The sequence below is a fragment of the Pelodiscus sinensis genome, chromosome 26 (genome assembly GCF_049634645.1).
Source record: "Pelodiscus sinensis isolate JC-2024 chromosome 26, ASM4963464v1, whole genome shotgun sequence".
Lineage (NCBI taxonomy): Eukaryota > Metazoa > Chordata > Testudines > Trionychidae > Pelodiscus > Pelodiscus sinensis.
Genome location: NC_134736.1, coordinates 18,068,262 through 18,090,883, shown reverse-complemented (window position 1 = coordinate 18,090,883; position 22,622 = coordinate 18,068,262). Strand labels below are relative to the sequence as shown.

Genomic DNA, 22,622 nt, shown 5'->3' with positions numbered 1-22,622 from the left:
AGGGAGTTTCAGCAGGTGATATTAAAACAGGAAGTCTCCATTGCTCTGCAGTGCCTAAAAGGCTGGAGTGGAGTGGAGAAGAGGAGGTATTTATCTAAATAAATGAACTGAAAAATTATTATGAAGTCAGTACATTTGAGCATGTTTTTAAGTCTTTTTCTGGAGCAGGGCTGGCACTTTGAAGGACAGATCCCCTATACAGGCAAGGCAGACCAAGAGTGGGACATAGGAGTGATTATTATCCCCATTTCACAGATGGGGAACAGAGACACACAGATTAAATGGCTTGTCACAAAAGATGTCTGCGGCAGTGCAAGAAACTGAGCACAGTTCTGCATTCCAGTTGAATACCTTAACCACAACATTCTCCTTCCTCTGGATTTGAGCATCCTGGCCCCACCCCAAGTTTTGCATATGGTGCTTAGGACAACAGTCACTTGTATTGTTCTATAAAATGCAAAGCAGGCAGAAGTTCTTCTCCATAGAGAAAGACACATTGCTGTTCCAAAAATAGCAGCTTCTCCTTTTCCCTTTTCCATTGTGCAATTTCATTCTGAAGATGAAAGGTCCATTTCCATAAGTACATGTTAGCTGCTAATTTGTTACTCCGCAAGCTGCTGCCCCATTGATAGCAAATGCAGGCTCTCTTTTAAACCGGGCTCCCATAAGAAAGCAGAGCAATTATCGAGAGGAGAAAAGATTTCTATGTGCTGTTACTGAGACAGAAGTTTCTCTTTATGGTTAATGCATCATTCCCTTACAGTCATTTCCCTGAAGTAAATGGGCTTTGGCCATTATGCTTTATGTTTATTGACATGTATTTCCAAGCTGAATTGACATTCCCCCGTTACTGTTTTCTCTGCCATGAAAATTACCGGAAACCCAAATCCTTTTACAGTAATGAGTTAAGTTGTGTAGTATTCAGGGCTATATACTTTTCCATTAAACAGCTGTGGGCTTTAATGGGTAGTGTGTGCTGTAACTTATTAACTGCTGAGGTGTTTTTCAGCTGTCCCTGTGCAGGGATACCATTTATACTGTGGCCCTGCAAGCTCAGGGTTGAGACTTGGCTGGGAGACTTACTAGGAACATTTTAAGTGTTGTTTGCCTCGTGATTTTGACTTGATATCAAATTGCTTGCTTGGTGAGGTTTTAATGGGTATGTGGATGATTGGTGAGCCCAAAGATTTGTGATGGGTGAGAAGCTCATGGCATTTGCAGAAGAGAGGTTAGAAGTTAACAAATTCCACCTTGCCCATTCTCAGTGCCTTCTGTCATTTCATTTGGATGTAGCATCCTCATCACTTACTGCTGTAAACCCTTGTACTGTGTTGTTGTGTCCACGTGTCCTTATTTCACCACAGAGCTGGCTGCATGGGATGGTGGATGAAGTGACTCCTTGTGCTAAGTTTGTTAAAAACCACAAGGCTCAAGGAATTGTAATGCTCTGTGAAGCCTCTCCACCTGTAGGTCTCCAGCCTGAGGCGTTATTAACAACCTGTAATTTTCATCTCATGGCTGTTGGGTGACGAGTCAGAATGAAGCTAGGCTCGGTCTAGGGGCTCGGTCTGTAAAAACCATTTCACAAAAAAACCCCAATTGCAACCAGCCTCCACATCAGACCACAAATGTCAACCTCATGTGCCTATAGCTAAGCACCTAATGAGGTGACCTGACTGTGGATTTAATTGATTTTCAGAGAATATGAATATCGTTCACTGGTTCCCAATGCAGGTGGTCAGCAGATGTAAAAATCAGGTCATTTATGTAGGTGACTGCATATAAATGTACATACCTAACTGTCAGCAGCCAGTGAGCCTGCATGCTAACAGGGCTGCAGAGACCAAGCCCCGAGGAGTGTCTCTTCTGTGTCCGAGTGGATGGCTAAGGAACAGGGCGTTTGGGGAAAATTCTTTGCAGCCGCTGTTTTGTGGCAACACAAAGGGCTTCAGGCTGAGGCCTGGTTACCTTTCCCTAGCACTATGAAAAGAAAAAGTTTCTCTGTCTCTAATGCTGTGACAGAAACATGCCTCACACTGTTTCCTTTCTTGCACCGAAAATTAAACTGGGCTGTGGGGGTGGAGCTGTGTGTGTGTGTGTGCAGGGCGGAGGAGGGGGAAGGGGAGTGGTGCCTTACAGAACCAGAGGGGTAGGGAGGGAAAAAATAATTTACCTTCTGAAATTGCTCAAGAACAAGGGTGTGTTTGGCCCAGACTAACATTTTTCTTCCGGCCTTCTGGATCCCTTGAATACAAAAGGCAGCAGAGAAAGAGCTACTGTCTATTCTAACAGAGCTTTATTGTGCCACTCATTCCAAGAAAACATTCACAGCTTCGTGAAGAGAGTGGGGGAGGGGAGCTGGGTGGCAGCACCCTATGTCCTGCTATGCCATGCATGGTGCCTCAGATGATCTGTTCTGGGGTCTGGAGAAAGTTAATCAGAGGCATGATCCAGGCTGTTAACTTGCACTATGCGTTGGAGAAACGGCTCCTTTCAAAGCAAGTAGGGCTTTGCAGGAAGTACATTTTTAATGTCAATGGAGATTTGCTGCTATGCATACAACAGAACGAATAGCATTAGATTCACCATAAGTATCGGTGGTTCTTAATCTTCCCAGATACCTCTTTAAAAGTCTGATTTGTCATGTGCATCCCAAATTTTACCTCCCTTAAAAACTGCTTGCTTCCAAAATCAGACATAAAAATACTAAAGTGTCGCAGCCCATTATTACTCATGAATGGCCGACTTCCTTGTTTTTGCCATAAAATTATAAAATAAATCAATTGGAATGTCTCACTTATATTGTATATAGAGCAGCGTAAACAAGTCATTGTCTATATGGATTTTTTAGTTTGTACTGACTCTGCTTGTGTGTTTTATGTAGCCTGTTGTAAAACGAGGCAAATATCTAGATGAGTTGATGTACCCTCTGGAAGTCCTCTGCATCCCTCCATGGGTACATTGACACCTGGTCTGAGAGTCACTACTATAAACAAGGAAGGAAAGGGAGGGGGAAGGAGAGTTGTTTTGTTGTTCTGAGGCCATTTGACTATAAGTGAGTAGAAGAAGCTGAGCTAATGAAATTCTAGGGTCAGAAATGTAGCTGGTGTAAATTGACAAAGCTCCACTGAAGTTAATGAAACTATAAGGCTGTGTCTACGCTGCACCCCTTTTCCGGAAAAGGGATGCAGATTAGACCAGTCGGAATTGCAAATCCGCGGGGGATTTAAATATCCCCCGCGGCATTTGCATTTACATGGCTGCCGCTTTTTTCCGGCTTGGGGATAAGCTGGAGAAAAGCACCAGTCTAGACACGATTCTCCGGAGAATAAGCCCTTTTCCGGAGGATTTCTTATTCCTACTTTCTGTGTCCAGGGGCAGCTCTGGCTCCATATTGCAGAGTGCTGTGGTGTCCCGAGTGAAGGCAACCAGAGCACATAGAGACAAAATGCTTTGTTGTCCCTCATCGAGGTAGGCAAGCAAGCAGAGAAAGCTGAGAACTGGCTGTCCAGTGGGGGTACCTTTAAGCAGAGGCCTCAGATTGTGTGGCTGCTGCCTGAGGCTAAGTAACTCCTGACCTGATGCCCTGCCAGACCTGGTTCCAGCCAGCCTTAAATGCGATTCAGCGTCCACTCAGTGTGGATGCGCTATTTCGAAATAACTTATTTCAAATTAACTATTTCGAAATAAGATATTTCAAAATAACGTTGCAGTGTAGACATACCCTCTCATTCATGCATGGCTGTACCCATGTATTAGTAATGCTTGGTGCTTGAGCTGCGCTATTCCTGAGCGGATATCAGAGTGCGTTCAAAAACACTAACGAGGGATAGACAGGGAAACTGAGGCATGGCAGATATGCACAGTGAGCCATTAGCAGAACTACAAATGAAATGCCCGATAGCACTGACCCCATTCTCCTGCTGTACACATTCAATTAATTCCCTTCCAGAGCCATGAACCCAGAACTGCCAGCCTCAGGCCCTTTGCACTCATGTCCTCCAACCCCAGAGGATACACTTATCTCCTAGCTTACATGAACTGTCGCCAGTCAGCTTACAGATGTCAGGAAGCCTTCACTTTACAATAAACCATAACATAGCACTTAAGTTTGAGGGTACCATTGGAGGCCAGCTAAGAAACTGAATAGAGTTTTTCCTGTTGTGAGGCAAATTTTTATTGCATAGAGTTCTGAGACAGCTTATGCCATCCATAGAACAATATGAAGGCAGCTGTCTAGACCCGTTTAACAACTGGGATATAAAACCAGCCACTACCTATGTTGGTTCCAGCTCCATGTTCCTTGAGGAAAGAAGGGCAACAAGCAGAATCATTACCCTCACAGAAACTGTACATGTAGCTGAATGCTTCTGCTGCTCGATCCTGGGAAAGATGCCACTGTGCGTACATGATTGATTATTCAAGGCTTCAGAGCCCTGAGTTTCAAGGATGCAGACCAGCAATGGGCAAGCTAGGCTAGTTAGTGGGCTGCATGAGTGACCCTTCTTCATCTTTATAGATTATCCTAACTAAGACGGACTCCCAGGATAGAGTAGTTTTGCTAACAGCTGTTGCATACCTAGAATTTGGGAGGGGAGGGGTGCCGACTGAACTATAGCAGCACTTCGATGGGATGCAGAGGGAGCGCATGGCTCTCACAGTGGCTGTGTCTACACTGGCCAGTTCTTCCGGAAAATCAGCCGCTTTTCCGGAAAAACTTGCCAGCTGTCTACACTGGCCGCTTGAATTTCCGGAAAAGCACTGACAATCTAATGTAAAATCATCTTTGCTTTTCCGGAAAAACTATGCTGCTCCTGTTCGGGCAAAAGTCTTTTTCCGGAAAACTGTTCCAGAAAAGGGCCAGTGTAGACAGCACAGTAGAGTTTTCCGCAAAAAAGCCCCGATCGCGAAAATGACGATCGGGACTTTTTTGCGGAAAAGCGCGTCTAGATTGACCACAGACGCTTTTCCAGAAAAAGTGCTTTTCCAGAAAAGCGTCCTGCCAATCTAGATGTGCTTTTCCGAAAATGCTTTTAACGGAAAACTTTTCCGTTAAAAGCATTTCCGGAAAATCATGCCAGTGTAGATGTAGCCAGTCAGTGTTGTGTGCAGTTAGCATGGACCTCACTTCACGTGCCCTGGCTTGAATGGTGTGCCACTTTAGTAACACCGGTAGGAAAAAAACCTGTGCGGATGGAAACCAAAGGGATCTGGAAACCCTGTGCATGAGCAACATAAACAACATGTGTCATGGGCCACACACAGAGCCCCGATGGACCATGCAGCCCGTGGGCAGGTTGCCCACCACTGATGTAGACTCTCTTGGAGTCCCTTTTATTCTTAGGAGAGAGCTGTATGTGCCTAACTAGGTCCAGTATCCTGTCTCCAACACTGGGTGCCACCCTGCAGTAGGGGATTACTAGATAGCCTGCTCCCCAGGGAAGTTTCATCCTGACCCCCAATTGTGAGAAACATGAGATTTCTGTCCTTTCCAGAGTTCTTCAAGTTGTAGCATACACAATTATATCCATATACACATCTATTTCCTTTTAAAATCCTAATGAGTTCTTGACCTCTTACCGTAGTAATTGAATTCCAGAGCCTAATTGACCATTCCAGGGATAACTGCTTTTCAGTGCATTATATAAATAGGCGCTATCCAACATTAAATTGCCGTGTATTGATTTCCTCCTGTATTGTCCTGACTGCTCAACAGAACACTTTGGTGCATTTTTATTCAATCTTTGTTAGAATAACAGGGAATAGTTATGCTCTTAATAGAGAAATATCAGAACAGGAACATGATCAGTTTAACAAGAGTTGCACACATTTAGCAGTTTTTCCATAGTTTTTCCAGGCTGAAAATATTTGCTTTGTGCCCCCTGGTGGTGGTTGTTTTTCACTGTTCTTAAAGCTGCCTGAGGCACCCCGACTTTCATATCCATCCACTTTGATTTTCATGCTGATCAAAAGGCCAACAAATAGATCATTTTAAAATCCTGGTAGCGATAGATCTGAAATAAAGGTGTTCCATCTATTATGCAGCCCGCTAAGTGAAAGAAAACAGATATTGGTGTCTTGTGTGAACTGATCGAGCAACTTTTAATTTGATTAAGCCTGTCATAAGGTGCATTTAGAATAGATCCAGATTCCATGCAGAATCTTCACATTTAGGTAATGGTGCTGATTTGACAAGTGAAATGCACTATGGGCAGCTAAGAGGTTGCACAGGGAATAGGAAGTTATTTTTGTAAGCAGAGGGAAACCATATTCCCCGTTTTTATAAATAAAATACTGCAGTCCTTTCACAATGAAAGCTCAAAGAGAGAACACACCTCCTAAGCTGGATATTCTTGCAGTGATGCAATATGTAAATGCCATGTTGCCAACCCCACATGTTCCAGAATCACGAGTCAGATCTCAGAAAGTCACAAACTTGGCTACAAACTCTTATGCGTTGTTTTTAAGTTTGGGGTTCTCTCTGTTGGACTCCTATTTCAAGCCTTTGGGGTGTGCTCAGGTCACTTTTTCAAACTTTCTGTGCAACTGTGAGCACTAGAAACTTCCTTTTGCTTAAAATGAGTGCTGAGACCCCCACATAATCATGTGCCTCCAGGAGCCGGGGCATCAAGTGCAACATTAAATATCACGTATCAGAGAATCTGCAAAAGCGGCGAGGAGTCCTGTGGCACCTTATAGACTAACCGAAGTGTTGAAGCATAAGCTTTGCCCACGAAAGCTTATGCTCCAACACTTCGGTTAGTCTGTAAGGTGCCACAGGACTCCTCGCCGCTTTTATTAAATATCACGAGGCTCATGATAAAATTGGAAGATCTGGCGTTCAACAGCACTCACCTGATGAGAGGAAGTAGTGGGTAGGATTGGGAAGGAGCAAAACTTCAGGCTGAGTTTGCATCAGCTGAGCAGAATGCTCCTGTTTGGATGACGAACAGGGACGTGGAGCAGTGGGTGGGGCACCAATTCAGGGGGTGCGTCTCTGGGTCTGGGTCTCTTCTGGTGCTGTGCTCCACAAATTGAGTTAAATTGGAACGTTCTTAGAGGAATGCAGGACTCAGCAGGAGTTAGGACATCAGATCTGGCCCTTAGTGATTGCCTCAGTCTGCACACCCAGAACCACAGAATATTCCTGATGAATTGCAGAGTCCAATGCAAGCAGCCAATGTTACTGTCCCCTTTCTGTCTACTCCTGGTAATACTAACGCTGGAATATTCTTTTCCTCCCCTTCCTCAGACAAAAAGCCCTGGCATCCACTGGCGGAAGAAGTGTTCAAGCAGCATGTGACTGGTTGGTATGAAGTAATCATTTTAAAAAGTGGAGAAGATTTATTTAAATTATTTTACAGATATAATGTGAATGATTGTTGTTTGTGGATACCATGGGGCTACGTCTAGACTGGCATGATTTTCTGCAAATGCTTTTAACAGAAAAGTTATTCTGTTACAAGCATTTGCGGAAAAGAGCGTCTAGATTGGCAGGACGCTTTTGCACAAAAGCACTTTTTGCGGAAAAGCTTCCGTGCCAATCTAGATGCGGTTTTGCGCAAGAAAGCCCCGATCGCCATTTTCGCCATCAGGGCTTTTTTGCGCAAAACAGTTTTTAGCTGTCTACACCGGCCCTCTTGCACAAAAGCATTTGCGTAAGAGGGCTTTTTCTCGAGCGGGAGCAGCATAGTATTTGCGCAAAAACACTGACAATCTTACATTAGATAGTCAGTGTTCTTGAGCAAATTCAAGCAGCCAGTGTAGACAGCTGGCAAGTTTTTCCGCAAAAGTGCAGAAAAACTTGCCAGTCTAGACGCAGCCTGGCAGTTCCTGGGGGGGTAATACTAGCAAGATCAGGGCTTGGTAGTGTAGGCAGCATAAGGCATTTGGTCAGAGACAGGTCCTGCCCTGAGATGGTGACAGTGTCAAAAGGCAAGGCAGATGACGGTGAGAGAAAGGAAGTTTTATCACCTCCACTTCACAGTTGTGGAACGGAGCAAGTATAAGATCTAAATCTTCTAAGGTGACAAGGGGTTTTGGGTGCCTTGGTTTTGAATGTCTGCACTGAGAACAAGTTAAAGGTCATGATCTTCAGAGAGGACTGAAACATCTGCCTTCTAGCAATCAGGGCCCATTAATGTGTTGGGGAGGGTGGTACTCAAAATTATGAAGCTCTTTTGATGCATGGTCACCCAGAGAGTCCATGGTAAAGCCAAAGATTGAGCCTGGGTCTACTGAGTCAGAGTCCAAACTCTTAACTGAAAGACCAGACTTTCTCCTTACTTAATAACTAGACCACTCTGGACATAGAGACAGTAGGAGTGCACAGCAATTCCATGCCTGGTCCCTGGGAGATCAGTGGCCCCAGAGCTAGTAATACGGGGTGTGGGGAAGAACTCTGATTTTGGTTATTTCTGCTTCAGTATCTGCCTTTTTATTTAATCTCTTATGAAGCCTAGCCACCTCTTCCTTCCTGTCTCTCTCAGGTTGTTCTCTCATGTGGGGGACCCATTCCTTGATGACCCCCTGCCTCGGGAATATGTCCTATACCTGCGCCCCACCGGTCCTTTGGCTCAGAAGCTCTCTGATTTCTGGCAGCAGTCGAAGCAGATCTGTGGGAAGAACAAGGCTCACAACATCTTCCCACACATCACTCTGTGCCAGTTCTTTATGGTGAGCCTGCACTACTTCTTCAGTTGCCATGTGCATCTTGTTTAGCAGCAACCATTGCCAGGTTCAGGCAGGTTGAGTTACAGGTTTCTCCAGTCATCGTAAAATGCTTTGTGCTTGTGGGAATTCAAGGAATATTATTGCTTGGTTTGCCTGATGCATGTCATGCTGGGAAGCAAAATGGTTTTTAAGCGAGTCAATTCCAAACCATAACTGTCTTAGCAAAATCATATCATTGGAGAGGAGGCCCTTGAAATCCTCTGAAAAATGTGGTAGGGTTCTAGGAGATGGCATCTGCATTGAACTTCTATGCGGTATTTTATCCGGGGATCTTTGTAAGTATGAATTCAGTTTCCCAGCACAGAAGTATCGCTGAGGACATTTTACAGATGAGCAAAATTGAGCCACAGAGGAGTGACATGATTTGCTCATGGTCACACAGTAAATGACTGGGACTATGTCTAGACTGCAGGCTTCTTTCGGAATAAGCTTTTCCAGAAGACATCTTCCAAAAAAACTTCTTCCAAAGGAGAGTGTCTATACTGCCAAAGGGCATCGAAAAAGTGATCTGCTTTTTCGACAGATAGCGTCCACACTGAATGGATGCTATCTCACATTTAAGTTGTGATTACTATGGATGAAATGGCCACCTGCGCTTTTTCCTCTTACCTCGTCTTTTGAACTTCCTGTTCCCCATCCACACATACCTTTTTCCAAAAGAGCTCTTTTGGAAAAAGGCTTCTTCCTCGTAGAAAGAGGTTTACCAAAGTCAGAAGAGCCCCTTTGTTCTTTCAGGTTTTTTTTTTTTTTTTTTTTTTGAAAGAACGCGACTGCAGTGTGGACGTAACAAGTGTTTTCAGAAAAACTCTGCAGTGTAGACATACCCTGGCAGAGCTCGAAAGAGAATTCAAGGGCCCCTCGTACAAAATGGGTGTCAGTCACAGACCGGCATCAATTTGACCTTAACGACTGTCACATGCATCGCTAACATCATCACTACCATTGCTCCCACATGTCTCACTAGATAGAATATACACTGATGCTCCTCCAGAAGTCCAGTGTTTGATTCTTAGGGTGGCCACATCACAGCCTTATTCGTCGCATGGCTGGTCTTTCCCTACAGAAAATCAAGTCCATAACCACTTAATCTCACCTACTCTCCTTCCATACCTATCTGTAATCCTCACCCCCTATTTAAATGTTCTAGTAGCTCAAAACTCAAATCTGTGTGGCTAACCATGGGCCATAAAATACATTATTGAACAAATATGTTTAGCCTGTTTCTTGTATCTTTATGATAAATATTAGCTACTCAGTAGAGCAAGGTCGTTTCTTTGACTCAGAATTATAAAGGAGCTTGAAGTGCACCTTAAAAAGCATGCTAGCCAAAAACATCTTGTGGGTTACACACATAAATCACATTTACTGTGTGTTACCTATTGACTGTGCTATAAAGAAAAATGGGAAAAGATGCTAAACATTTCCTTTTGCTCTGACAGGTGGGACAATATCTGGCATAGTCTGTGCAGAACAGAGTTCTGTTTGTGGGTTTTGTTCAAAACAAAATTGTGAATTGATATTATTGGAATCCTGGGTGACTGCTTAAAGCTTGACTCTCCCCATATGGCAAAGAGTGGTGCTGTGGCAGCTCCCATGCAATCTGTCTCAGAGAATCTCTGAATGTCAAAGTATGCCCATAATGTGGAACAAAGTGTCTGGTGCTTTAAGATGACAGTGGTAGAGGTTTCCCCAACTCAAGCCTCTGTGTTTGGGGCATTCTAAGAAATCCAGCGTGTATAAGTAATGCCAGGAAATAGATTGCTGTAACACTTAGTGGCTAAAAGAGTCATTTGGTGGAAAAGGAAATCTGCTATTTCCATCCCCCACACACATTCTTTCATTGGCTGACTGAGCTAACTAACACTGCTCTCATGGAAAAAGCTAACACAAACCTACAGAGAAACAAGCTCCAGCTATGGAATGGAGCTCTTGAGAGCTTTACAGACAGACTCCGGTGATATTGGGCTTCTAATGCATCTTTTTTGGGGAGTAGTGCAGGAGATGTTAGGGAATTATTTATCTTATAAACACTCAGGGGTATTTGCCTATGAATATTTCATATTCTGTTGCTGTTACAACTGCATTTATTCCTGCTGTGTTTTCTTTGTATTTGACTACATAAGAATGGCTATGATAAAACTTCTGAAAGATAAAATCAAAGAGCAAGACATCTGATATCTGTCTTCTAGGAATCATAAAGAAGAGAAAAACAAGTAGGGGATTCGTTCTTCCTTCTAGAAGGTCACTGATGTAACTAACTTTGCAAGGCTCCTAATGTGATTGATGGGCATTTTGGAAATAAGTTAATCACTGATGCAGACCTGACTTGACATGAGTAATTAGAAATGGGTTGATTTCTTGGGAAACAATATTGGGGAGACAAATAGATCAGCAATCTGTCAACAGAATGTCTATACTAGCTAAGATAAAGGGGAACACCTAGGCTGTGTCTAGACTGGCAAGTTTTTCCACAAAATCATCTGCTTTTGCGGAAAAACTTGCCTGCTGTCTACACTGGCCACTTGAATTTCCGGAAAAGCACTGATGATCTCATGTAAAATCATCAGTGGTTTTCCGGAAAAACTATGCTGCTCCCGTTTGGGCAAAAGTCTTTTTCCGAAAGACTTTTGCGCAAAAGGGCCAGTGTAGACAGCATAGTACTGTTTTCCGCAAAAAAGCCCCAATCCCGAAAAAAGGCGATCGGGGCTTTTTTGCGGAAAACCGCGTCTAGATTGGCCACGGACACTTTTCTGCAAAAAGTGCTTTTACAAAAAAGCATCCTGCCAATCTAGACGTGCTTTTCCGAAAATGCTTTTAACGGAAAACTTTTCCGTTAAAAGCATTTTCGGAAATTCATGCCAGTGTAGACGTAGCCCGAGGGAGTCATCTACAAATGGACAAGATAACAATGGATAGAATAAGCCTGGAGGTAAGATGAGGTAAAAAATAAATTGCTTATGGATAGCGCATGTTGTCCTGGGATTGGTTCCTACAGAGTTCCAATCCTAAACCAACCCCAAAATGTAAAGTCAAAGCAAAGTAATGACAAACATACATAAAGTAAGAGTGGTGCTGTGTATTTTAGGGGGTGTGATATGCTTATACCCACCCCCATGTTTGAATCTAATCAACTCCACCTAGCTTTGCTGTGTGCCTGATTGATAACATGGCAGATGAGCTAAGTTCTTGTGGAACCAAGTGGAAGAAGTCTTGGGGAAACCCCAACAAATAGATCTAGAACAAGTGCAATAGGAGAATGAATACAAATCCATGGAAAAGTTGTGCTTGTCTTATTTGTTTCATGTTTGATGAATACACTGTTTCTTTACATTCTTCTACTTTCACAAAAGTTCAAGCTTTAAAGCCATTTAGCTCCATCACCTTGAACTCTTCCTTTCTTCTCTAAATACATGCCAAGGGTATATATGGTCCCAGGGAATGAATTCCCGCTACCTAAGGAACTTCTGTCCTGCTTCCCTTGGCAGTGTGAAGACAGCAAGGTTGATGCGCTTAATGAAGCCCTACAGGCCACAGTGATGCGATGGAAATGCAAATTCCCTGCTCCTCTGCCTTTGGAGCTCTACACATCTTCAAACTTCATTGGGCTTTTTGTCAAGGAAGACAGTGCTGAGGTCCTCAAGAAGTTTGCTGCTGACTTTGCTGCAGAAGCTGCTTCTAAAGTGGGTGAGTACAGGCCGTCCCTGCTATACGTCCAAGATACGTTCCAAAAAACGTGGGCGTATAGCGAAACAATGTAAAGTGGGGAATTTCTTTGATTTGAGTTCAAGCGGCTGACTTTCATTTGAGCAGATTTTTATTTTTTCCTTTTTTGTTTATGAGTGACATAAGATTGGGGAATGGGAGGACTTCTAAGGAAACAGTTCCTAAATTCATCAACGACGTTAGTGTGGAACCGAAGTATACCAAGGCGACGTACACAGGAAAAAAATGCCCAAGGCAGGCATTTGAGAGTCCCAAGTGTTGTAGCTTGACTAATGCCAAATATGCCTGATATGTCATGGTAAAATGTATCTGCTCTGCTGCCAAAATCTTTGTGAGCAGGTCATGAGCGAGCCTTTCGATGGGCTGTTTTAAAATCAGAGCCCAGTCCTTAAGAGAGAGCTGCCCCACCAAACCTGGCCTCCTTGTTAGCAGCATAGACTGAAGACTGGGTGGAGGTGAAAGTCAGGACTAACTTTCCCCCAGAAGTGTCTTTCCAAATCAGGGTGGAGGCACTTTTGGGAGGCAGTGGCGCTCCCTGAACAGCGTCCCTTCTGTGGGAAATACTCCGGGCCAGATCCTCAGCTGGTGTAAATTGGCAAAACTCCACCCAAGTCACCAGCTGAGGATCTGACTGAATAAATTCATTTGATTCCCAAGGTTGGTAGTCACACTAAGGCTGTGTCTAGACTGCATCCCTTTTCCGTAAAAGGGATGCAAATTAGACACAGCGCAATTGCAAATGAAGCGGGGATTTAAATCCTCCCCGCTTCATTTGCATAAACATGGCTGCCGCTTTTTTCCGGCTCGGAGCTTTGCCGGAAAAAAGCGCCAGTCTAGACGCGGATCTTTCAGAAAATAAAGCCTTTTCCGAAAGATCCCTTATTCCTGATTTTAAGAGTTTGGCATCTTGGTCACGACCAGAGAACGAACCAGGGATCTCTGTGCTAAAAGCATGATCCTAAGACCTGCTAAACCTTGGCGCTGCAGGCAGTAGCAGATTCCTCTCTTCTGCACATCAGGTGCACAGCCTGGGGAAGCAGAACGCAGTCTCAACTGGCAGTGGGTTATACAAGATTTCATGAGGCACCCTGTCTTCACCCGTACCAAGTGCTCCTCTAATCTAATGCTGAAGGGTCAGACTCAGATCGGTGCCAGTGTGCAGGTTGATTTCAGAGGCCGGAATGCACTTGTCTCCCCTTTACTAACTGGCAAGTTTAGTTCAGTGCTCTCGTAGCTGTGGGGCGAAGGCTCCGGGGCCTTTGAAAACGGAGCAAGAATCTTGTGTTAAACGTGACAGTCGCGTGCTGTTGATCACACCTTTCTCATTGCAGATGTGCATGTAGAGCCCCATAAGAAACAGCTACACGTGACATTGGCCTACCACTTCCAAACCAGCCACTTGCCCACGCTGGAGAAATTAGCTCAGAACATCGACGTCAAGCTAGGATGCGACTGGGTCGCTGCAATCTTCTCTCGAGATATAAGATTTGCGAATCATGAGGTAATTTTTGGAGTCCAGAAATCCTGTCACAGACAATTGCAGTTTATTGCATTTTACTCGGATCTCAGGAATGTGGCCACGCTCCAAACGTGAGACCGGACACTGCGGTGCTGTTAGTGCACGTGCTAGGCCCTGCCCCAAGGGGTTTTCAGGCCAGAGCTGCTCAGATGTTTGCTTTGTGATGAAAGTTGCCGGGGGAAGGGGGAAGGAAGGGAGACTGCAACGGGAGCGGCTTCCCCAGGGCTCAGTAATCCAAAAGGGCCACTGCCACAGCAGTGGCTGGAGCCCCACCCAGGCCCTTTAAATCACAACTAGAACGCGGCGCTGCGCAGTTCTGAGAACTGGCACAGGCAGGCTGCAGCAGCCCTCTCCATGCAGCGCTGAGGGCTGGCTGCCCCAGTACTGCTCCTTCGCCCCGGGCCCGGCGAGGCTGACAGCAGCGTAGACTGAACATTGGATGGGGATGAAAAACAGGACTAACTTAGCTGCAAGTTGCTAATGCAGAACTCAGACATGCCAGGGGACAGCAAACCTTTTGTTGGAGTAGAGAATGGCTGTGGATATTTACAAGGAAAGCTGCTGATCAACATTTGACTCCACTTCAGTTGGCAGAGAAGGTTGCTTGCCATTCTGTGTCACAACCTACAATAGATGCTGGCTCCCAGCTGGCAGAAGAGAACAGCTCAATTGTATTTAAAACATTTAAAAAAAAACCTCCATCCCCACAAAAACATTTTTGTTTAGTTATACGGGGGGAGGGGGAGTGCCCATTTGTAAACATATAATAAAACAAAACAAAACTTTTTAAAGTCCCATCTGTGCTGTCTTGAACATTGCAGGTTATATCTGTACACCCACATCCCAAATACTTGCTCAGCTAATTCACACACAGGCATGAGCATACAACATGGGACATCTATTTTCATCACATCATAGTGCAACAGACAGGAATAGAATTCAAATTCTTTGCCACTTCTCCACCTGCCTTCAAACCTGAGCCCATTCATCTTAGGAAAGGATTGTAAAATGAGATGGTCTAGGCAGTACATTCCTCGTCACCTTTCATTTTGTTTTCTTAATGTCCTTACAGTGAGTTCTGAGAGCAGAATATCACGAGTTCAAACATATTAGCCCTGTGACAAAGGGTCACTGCCTCACCTTTAAAGCCAATAAGAAGTGATAAAGAAGGGTGTTCTTTTACTTAGGACAAGTAAACACATCAATGATCCTTGGGAACCTCATGTGTGTAAAAACCCAAGTCCCCGATTTAGCTATGGACCAAAGCAAATGTATATCTTTAAGCATTTGCCTAGAACCACTGACGTCAAAGGGATGCTTCAAGTTAAGAACAGGCTTAAATTTTTTTACTGAATCAGGGAACAAGAAATTATTTAGGAAAGCACAAAGAACAGCATGAGTAGGTGCAAAGGTAGGAAATAGGCCAATGGAAACTGAAAATTTCCTGCCAACGAGAATTAAATACTTTGCCGCTGGGATGTGGCAGGCGGCACGCTCTAAAGATGTTTTTATTGATTATAAGCCCAGAAGGGACCACTATGGTCATCTCGTCTGACCTCCTATTGAAAACTAGACTGTTTCTCTTTTACTGGCTTAAGAAGGGTTAATGGTCTAGTTGGGGGAATGCAGTAGACAGCAGGGCAGAGGCACATGCAAGTTCATTCATTCAGCCTTCTCGCATGGCCCAAGGTTCCTTAATGCCCTTCTTACATGCTCTCTCTTGCTCCATCTCCCCAGACGCTGCAAGTGATCTACCCCTACATCCCGCAGAATGATGACGAGCTTGAGCTGGTTCCAGGGGACTTCATTTTCATGTCCCCGGTGGAGCAAACCAGCACCAGCGAGGGTTGGATCTATGGCACGTCCCTGGCGACTGGCTGTTCTGGCCTGCTGCCTGAGAATTACATCACAAAGGCAGATGAGTGTGGGACCTGGGTGTTTCATGGGTAAGCAATACTCCGGTTGTCTTTCTGGGCATAGGAAGTGATAGTGGGATTTACCTCCTGCAAATGATAGGAGCATACAGTCACAGAATAGCAGGCTCCATTCCTCTTCATGACACCAGCAACCATACAATGAGTCCAGGTGTTCCACCAATATTATTCAACGGGTCACCAGCAACTAATATAGGAGCAGCACTAGATGGCAGGTGGAAAGGCACAACCTCACAGTACGAGGGGTGGGGAATTAGGAAGCATGCTTTCCCATAAGAAGTTCTCAGGCCTTGTCTCTGCTTTCTGGGAGATAAGGTGGGATTTAGTGGGTCTACTAAAGATCATGCTTATCATGCCCCTGTCAACTCTGGTAATACACCGTGTCGCAAGGAGTAAGGTAAGTCAACATGAGAGTTTCTCCTGGCGACCTGCCACAGTGGGGCTGTCGTGGAAATTCGAACTACTCACATAGCTGGAGTTGGGTATCTTAGTTTGACTTTGTCCCTAAGGGTACGTCTACACTACATGCCTCTGTTGGCAGAGGCATGTAGATTTGTTTATTCAGCAAAGGTAAATGAAGCCGCAATTTAAATGATCGCGGCTTCATTTACATTTACATGGCTGCCGCGCTGAGCCGACAAACAGCTGATCAGCTGTTTGTCGGCTCGCGCGCTAGTCTGGACGTTCCCCCTGTCGACATCAAAGCCCTTTGTCGGCAGCCCCGGTAAACCTCATTCCACGAGGAATAACGGGGCTGCCGACAAAGGGCTTTGATGTCGACAGGGGGAACGTCCAGACTAGCGGCGAGCCGACAAACAGCTGATCAGCTGTTCGTCGGCTCAGCGCGGCAGCCATGTAAATGTAAATGAAGCCGCGATCATTTAAATCGCGGCTTCATTTACCTTTGCCTACAACCCTAATCTACATGCCTCTGCCGACAGAGGCATGTAGTGTAGACACAGCCCTAGTGTAGACCTGGCCTAGGTGGCAAGACCAGGAGCATGAGCCATAAAAGTCTTGCAGCTCTCTTGACAATGGAATGATACAGACCACACATTCCTGCAAGACCATTTCTCTGGGGAGGTTAATGCCACTGAGTATGATCCCTGAGCATAAGGCTTGACTTAGATTCCCTAATATATTTAGGCAAAATAGCTGCCTAGTGGGATTTTCAGAAGCACCTGGGAACTTAACTCCCTTTGGGGATGTCTACACTAGCCCCCTAGTTCGAACTAAGGAGGCTAATGTAGGCATTCGAAGTTGCAAATGAAGCCCGGAATTTAAATATCCCAGGCTTTATTTGTATGTTCCCATCCAGTCGCCATTTTGAAATTCCACTAGCCCAAAGTAACTGCCCGCAGCTACACACGGCAGTGAAACAGTAATTCAAACTAAGTCCTTAGTTCGAATGAACTGTTACACCTCATTCCAGGATAAGTAACAGTTAATTGGAACTAAGGACTTAGTTTGAATTACCGTTTCACTGCCGTGTGTAGCTGCGGGCAGTTACTTCGGGCTAGTGGAATTTCAAAATGGTGACCAGACAGGAAGATGCAAATAAAGCCTGGGATATTTAAATCTCAGAAAATCTGGCCCTTTGTGACTAGCCCTCCCATGGCGACACAAGACAAGGGAGGGAAGAAGGAAAGCATCTTTTTGGCCACTATCTCTCTAACGAGGCATTGCGCAATTGGGCCTCCAGCTTTTACGTTTTTGGTGAGGGAAGCTACAGCGTTTTGGGAGGGAGGTTACAAACCAAATATAGACGTGTCTTATTTAAAACTTCAACCGACTCCCAAGTCTTCAGAGGAATGGTGAGTAAGGTGGGAGAGTTAACAATCCAGCGCTGGCCACTGTGTTGCCACAAGAGACGCAGAAGCATGAAACTGACCAGGAATACAAAAGGAGCTGACCAAAGCAATCTCCAGGTTGAGGGAGATGCAAGAAACAAAACAACAGAAAGGTTCAGGCTGGTTTTTGTTTGTTTTTTACCCTTTCAGTTTTAGTCACATGTGGTGCGGTGAGCAACAGTTGTACACCCAGTGGCTAGTTTCATCATGTAGCTTTGAATCCACATAACAATGCAAATGATCACACCATGCAAACAAGACCCGAATTCCCCCAAGCCCAAAAGCCACATTCCCTTAGGTGGGCACCAACATACAACTTCAAAAAGAGAATGGCTTGCAATCTGCAAGAGTCTCACATTGCTCAAGTCTGAATTTTACTAAGGTCTCCACAGGAGGCAAGGGCCATCCTTTATCTCTGCAGGTATTTACATAGTACCCTTCTCTCCCACTAATATCGCCATTCCTCCCACGTAGATATGGGGTCATGTTCACAGCACCCCCATGAGCCAAAGATACATCTCTGGTAACTAAGGCTCAGAGCAGTGAAATGACTTGACCAAGCTCAATCAGAGAGTCTGTGGCTGAGGGGAGAATGTTCATCACAGTGTCCTAACAAGACCATCCTTTGTCCACTAAAACTTCATCCGCTGCAATGGGTTTGCAGTCTGCGTTTGCACACTGAGCTACTCTATAGCAAACTATCTGAAATTTACATTTTTGTCAAGGTTCCTGGAGGAGTTTTGGCCCTGGGCACCAATACATTAAAAACGATTGCAGGTTGAAACTCTCCAGTCCGGCATTCTCTGGTCTGGAAACATGGTCCCGCATGATTTTGGTTAGCCAGATGTGAGGGCAGGGGACTAGGCTCAATGACCTCTCATCGGTGTCCCTTCCAGTTCTAGTGTTCTGTGATTCTGTGGCCACTTATCCTGGGTGTGGCCAAGTCTCCCAGGGTCCCATAAAGATTGTTTCCAGCCACCAGTCCTGACTCTCAGTGTTCTGTGCTGTTACTTAGCTCTAAACGTCTTCTAAGAAGCCAGTCAGCAGCGGAAGTGTTGGTAATGCTACTAGGCAATATTGACTTCCCAGGGTCAGCAGATTCTCTGGTTCAGGACCAGTCAGGTGCCAGACTAGAGAAGTTCAATCTGTATTATTATTATTATTACTACAGTAACTAAAAGGGAAACAAAAGTTTGGCAATTCCAGCAGCAATTTGCCTCCAGGAAAGGGAGGAAAGGAAATGCTCCTTTTCCTGATTACCATTAAAGAACATAAATAACGAATCAAAGCAGGCAATATGTAACGTTTATCAAAAACAATATTATATACTCTGAAACAGACGATTTTACATCATAGATTTCCACAGTGCATATTAGGTAATTAAGTGTCAGAAGAAAGCAAACTAAGGACAAGTTAAGCTCAACTTTTGCAGCGTAGTGCAATGTATTGCAGCCTGGATTTTCATGATCATCGAAAAGCCTCTAGGCATTCAGACTAACTTTTCAGGCACAGAGGGCTCTGCGTTTCAGCATAGCCAATCAAAGGGACCAGAGATAGAAGTACTGGCTGTGGTTCTACGGCTCTGCTCTTGGAGAACACGGCGTCCCAGTTCACTGAGTTATGATCCATGTGTCAAGCATTTGGGGTGCTCGGGATCCGAGGCGTAGGCTCGTTTCCATCTCTGAAACAGGTGGCATGTGGATGGAACTGAGGCTCACACTGGGAGTACTGGGCAGCCCTGCACTGGGATAAAAGTGATCATGACAGAGAATATTTTCCTGCTCATCACAATAAACATCCTTGATGAAAATACAGCATGTACCATCCCAAAGGAATGCTGAAGCACTTCGACAAATTCTTTGTACACATCACCATCCCGGCATCCCAGCCGCACCCCAGAGCAATCAGGAGAAGGCAAATTTTAACCTATGGCATCAAAGCAAGTGCCATAGCTTATAAAATAGCATCTTTGGTGTCCAGGACATAACCTGGCTTTTGAAGGTCTCCTCTGAAAGAAGGTCTCCTCATTTCACGAGGAGTAATGGTAGTTCAGACTAGGACTAGCGGACATTTAAAAATGGCGGCGCCCGGCTTTATGCAAATGAAGCCCGGGAAATTCAAATCCCGGGCTTCATTTGCAACTCCGGTTGCCTACATTACCACCCTAGTTCGATCTAGGGTGGTAGTGTAGACATACCCTAAGGGACTTGAATTGGTATCTGAACACAGAGCTGGGCTGTGCAATGGAAGCTGCATGGACAGAAATGTCTCCATGCCCAATAAGGCAGCAGAATGACAGAGGAATCATTTCTCAGCTGCCAGGGCAGCAATTCCTGAAGGGCCTCTTAGCCCCATGATTGGGATCCCTCATAGCCCTATAAAATTGTGCTATGTGCATGGCCAGTGGGTTTCAAAGACTAGGGGTGGCTAAGTCTCTCCGCCTCGCTCTGCCTCTCCCCTGAAAAGCAGCAGTGGCTCAGGTTGGCCCATGGCCCAACACTCAGGCTGGATGGTGGCCCAGGGATCAGCTTGAGGCTCCTCCGGCTACAGGAAGTAAGGGGGATTCAACGCTCCCTGAAGAGGAGGTTCACCTGCTGCCCGTGGGTATGTGGAACATAGTGTGTGTGTGGGGTGGGGGGGAGCACATCCCTTGTGTAGGTTCTTCCCATCCCAGTGCCATGGCAACCGAGAGCCCTTCATGTGGGGAGGGCGTGAAGAGCAGCACTAATTGATCTCTACAGTCAGAATTAGAGGGTGAAGCAGTGACGGTTGAGAATTGCTTCACTGGACACGCTGCATTCAGACTGGCGTAAACCATTGCAATGCTATGAGTGTGGCCAGCCCTTTATCCTGCCTCTCGTGCTATTTGGTGTTACTCCTACAGCCCCCAGCTTCCAGAGCAGCAACTAGGTGAGACTCAGCTTTTGATTTTTAAAGTGTGTAAAGCAGAGGTCTCAAACTCCCCGCCCGTGGGCCAGTCCTGGCCAGAGAAATTGCCCAATCCGGCCCAGAACTGCCAGCTGGCCAGGAAGGGGGGAGGTTGCACATGTCAATTACCAGCCCCTAAACCCCACCCCGACTTCCCCATGATCCCCAAAGCCATGTGCTCAGGGGACATGGTGCCAGTGAGGGGAAACGGGTGGGGTGATGATGGGAAGGGGCAGGACTTGGGGGCCAGTAGCGGACAGAACCCCCCACCCACTGGAAGCCCCGGGCCAGATTATGCAACTGTGTCCGCTGGGAATGCCCACAGGCAAGTAGTTTGAACCCTGTGACCTAAAGTTTCTAGCTCTCCTGCCCATGAAAGAAATTTTGAGAAAGTGAAACAAAGATTTGGGGGGAGGGAATGTTGAGGATTGGCAATGTTGAGGATTGCTCTGTTAAATCCAATGAAAGTTGTAGCCATCCATGCAGTCGGGGGCCCGATTCTTCTCCCGCATCAGCTTTACACCAAGGTCACGCCAGTGACTACAGTGGGAGTGCCTGCTAGGTTTGCACTAGCCTAAAGGAGATGAGGGTGCTTTTCTGGGCAAACCCCTCATCTTTCTGTGTCTCGGTCCCCCCCGCTGTACAATGAAGATAATAGCCCTTCCCTACCCCACAGACAAGTTGCGAGGCAAATGAATTAAAAGTTAAGAGGCGCTCAGATACCATAACAATGGGAACCAGATAAGAGCCTAAGAAGTAACAGAATCAGGCTCCTTTGGTTTTGCTGGTGTTCCCCCAATATAAGGGATGTAGAAGAGTTTGCAAGGCAGGTAACCTACTGGCTGTTCTGTAACCAAACCAGAGCATGTTTGGCTCACTCCCAGGAGGAAAGCATACCTTTAGGCTGTGTCTACACTGGCATGAATTTCCGGAAATGCTTAAAACGGAATACTATACCGTTTTCAGTTTTTCCGGAAAAGGAGCGTCTACGTTGGCAGGCTGCTTTTCCGGAAAAGCCCTTTTTCCGGAAAAGCGTCTGTGGCCAATGTAGACGCGCTTTTCCGGAAAAGAGCCCCGATCACCATTTTCGCGATCGGGGCTTTTTTCCGGAAAAGACTACTGGGCTGTCTACACTGGCCTTTTTCCGGAACAGTGTTCCGGAATAAGGACTTATGCCCGAGCGGGAGCAGAATAGTTTTTCCGGAATAGCGGCTGATTTTGTACAGTAGAGCATCGTTGCTTTTCCAGAAATTGAAGGGCCAGTGTAGACAGCTCGCAGCTTATTCCGGAAAAGTGGCTGATTTTCCAGAATAAGTGGCCCAGTGTAGACACAGCCTTAGGGAATACGGACCTCGTCCTTCCTGCAGTGTGAACTGTTCTGGCTCAGCAGTGGGCAAACACTGGCCTGCAGGCCGGGTCTGGTTTGCCAGAATTAGCCTCTGTTGGGCTGCCATTGCTATATTCACCTGTGCGGGCGATTGCAGCTCCTGTTGGCCGCGGATTGCTGTTCCCAGCCCATGGGACCTGCAGGAAGCTGTGTCCGAGGCCAAACTTCCCAAAGCTCCCATTGGCCCGGAACGGTGATCTAGGGCCAGTGGAAGCTGCCATCGCCCGTACCTGCAGAGGTGCAAGTAAATCTAGCCAGGGGCTAACTCTGGTGAATCGCAGCTGTCTTATTGCCCACCCGTGGTCTATCTGTATGTACTGCAGCGGAGCTACTCTTATTTATGCCAGCTGAGGATCTGACCGTATGTGATAAAAAAGTGCTTCCCCTCTGCATTATTTAAAGGCTTAAGTCCTTTCCTTCTAGCAGTGCTATTGTGCTATAACAACTCAGAACAAATCTAAGCCACACTACAAAAAAACAGCCTGTCCCAAGTCCTTCCTGGAGGAGAGCTGTCTGCAGGCTATTCCCTAAGCGCCCATTCATCTCTG

At 45.7% G+C, this 22,622-nt stretch overlaps 1 protein-coding gene across 5 annotated transcripts in view; it reads left to right on the top strand.

The window, feature by feature from the left end:
- Positions 1-22,622, top strand: part of LOC102443365 (ubiquitin-associated and SH3 domain-containing protein B) — a 120,138-nt gene that overhangs the window by 64,354 nt on the left and 33,162 nt on the right. For 4 of the 5 annotated variants that reach the window (XR_012897780.1, XR_012897781.1, XR_012897779.1 and 1 more), the window contains exons 2-6: positions 7,253-7,306; positions 8,490-8,676; positions 12,219-12,417; positions 13,788-13,957; positions 15,713-15,921. Coding sequence is in view for 2 of the 5 variants with exons in the window: in XM_075909792.1 (XP_075765907.1) it covers positions 7,253-7,306; positions 8,490-8,676; positions 12,219-12,417; positions 13,788-13,957; positions 15,713-15,921 (819 nt within the window). In the remaining 3 variants the exon portion in view is untranslated. Of the gene's footprint in view, positions 1-7,252; positions 7,311-8,489; positions 8,677-12,218; positions 12,418-13,787; positions 13,958-15,712; positions 15,922-22,622 lie in introns of all 5 variants that reach the window. The other variant, XM_075909793.1, reaches the window with a different exon arrangement.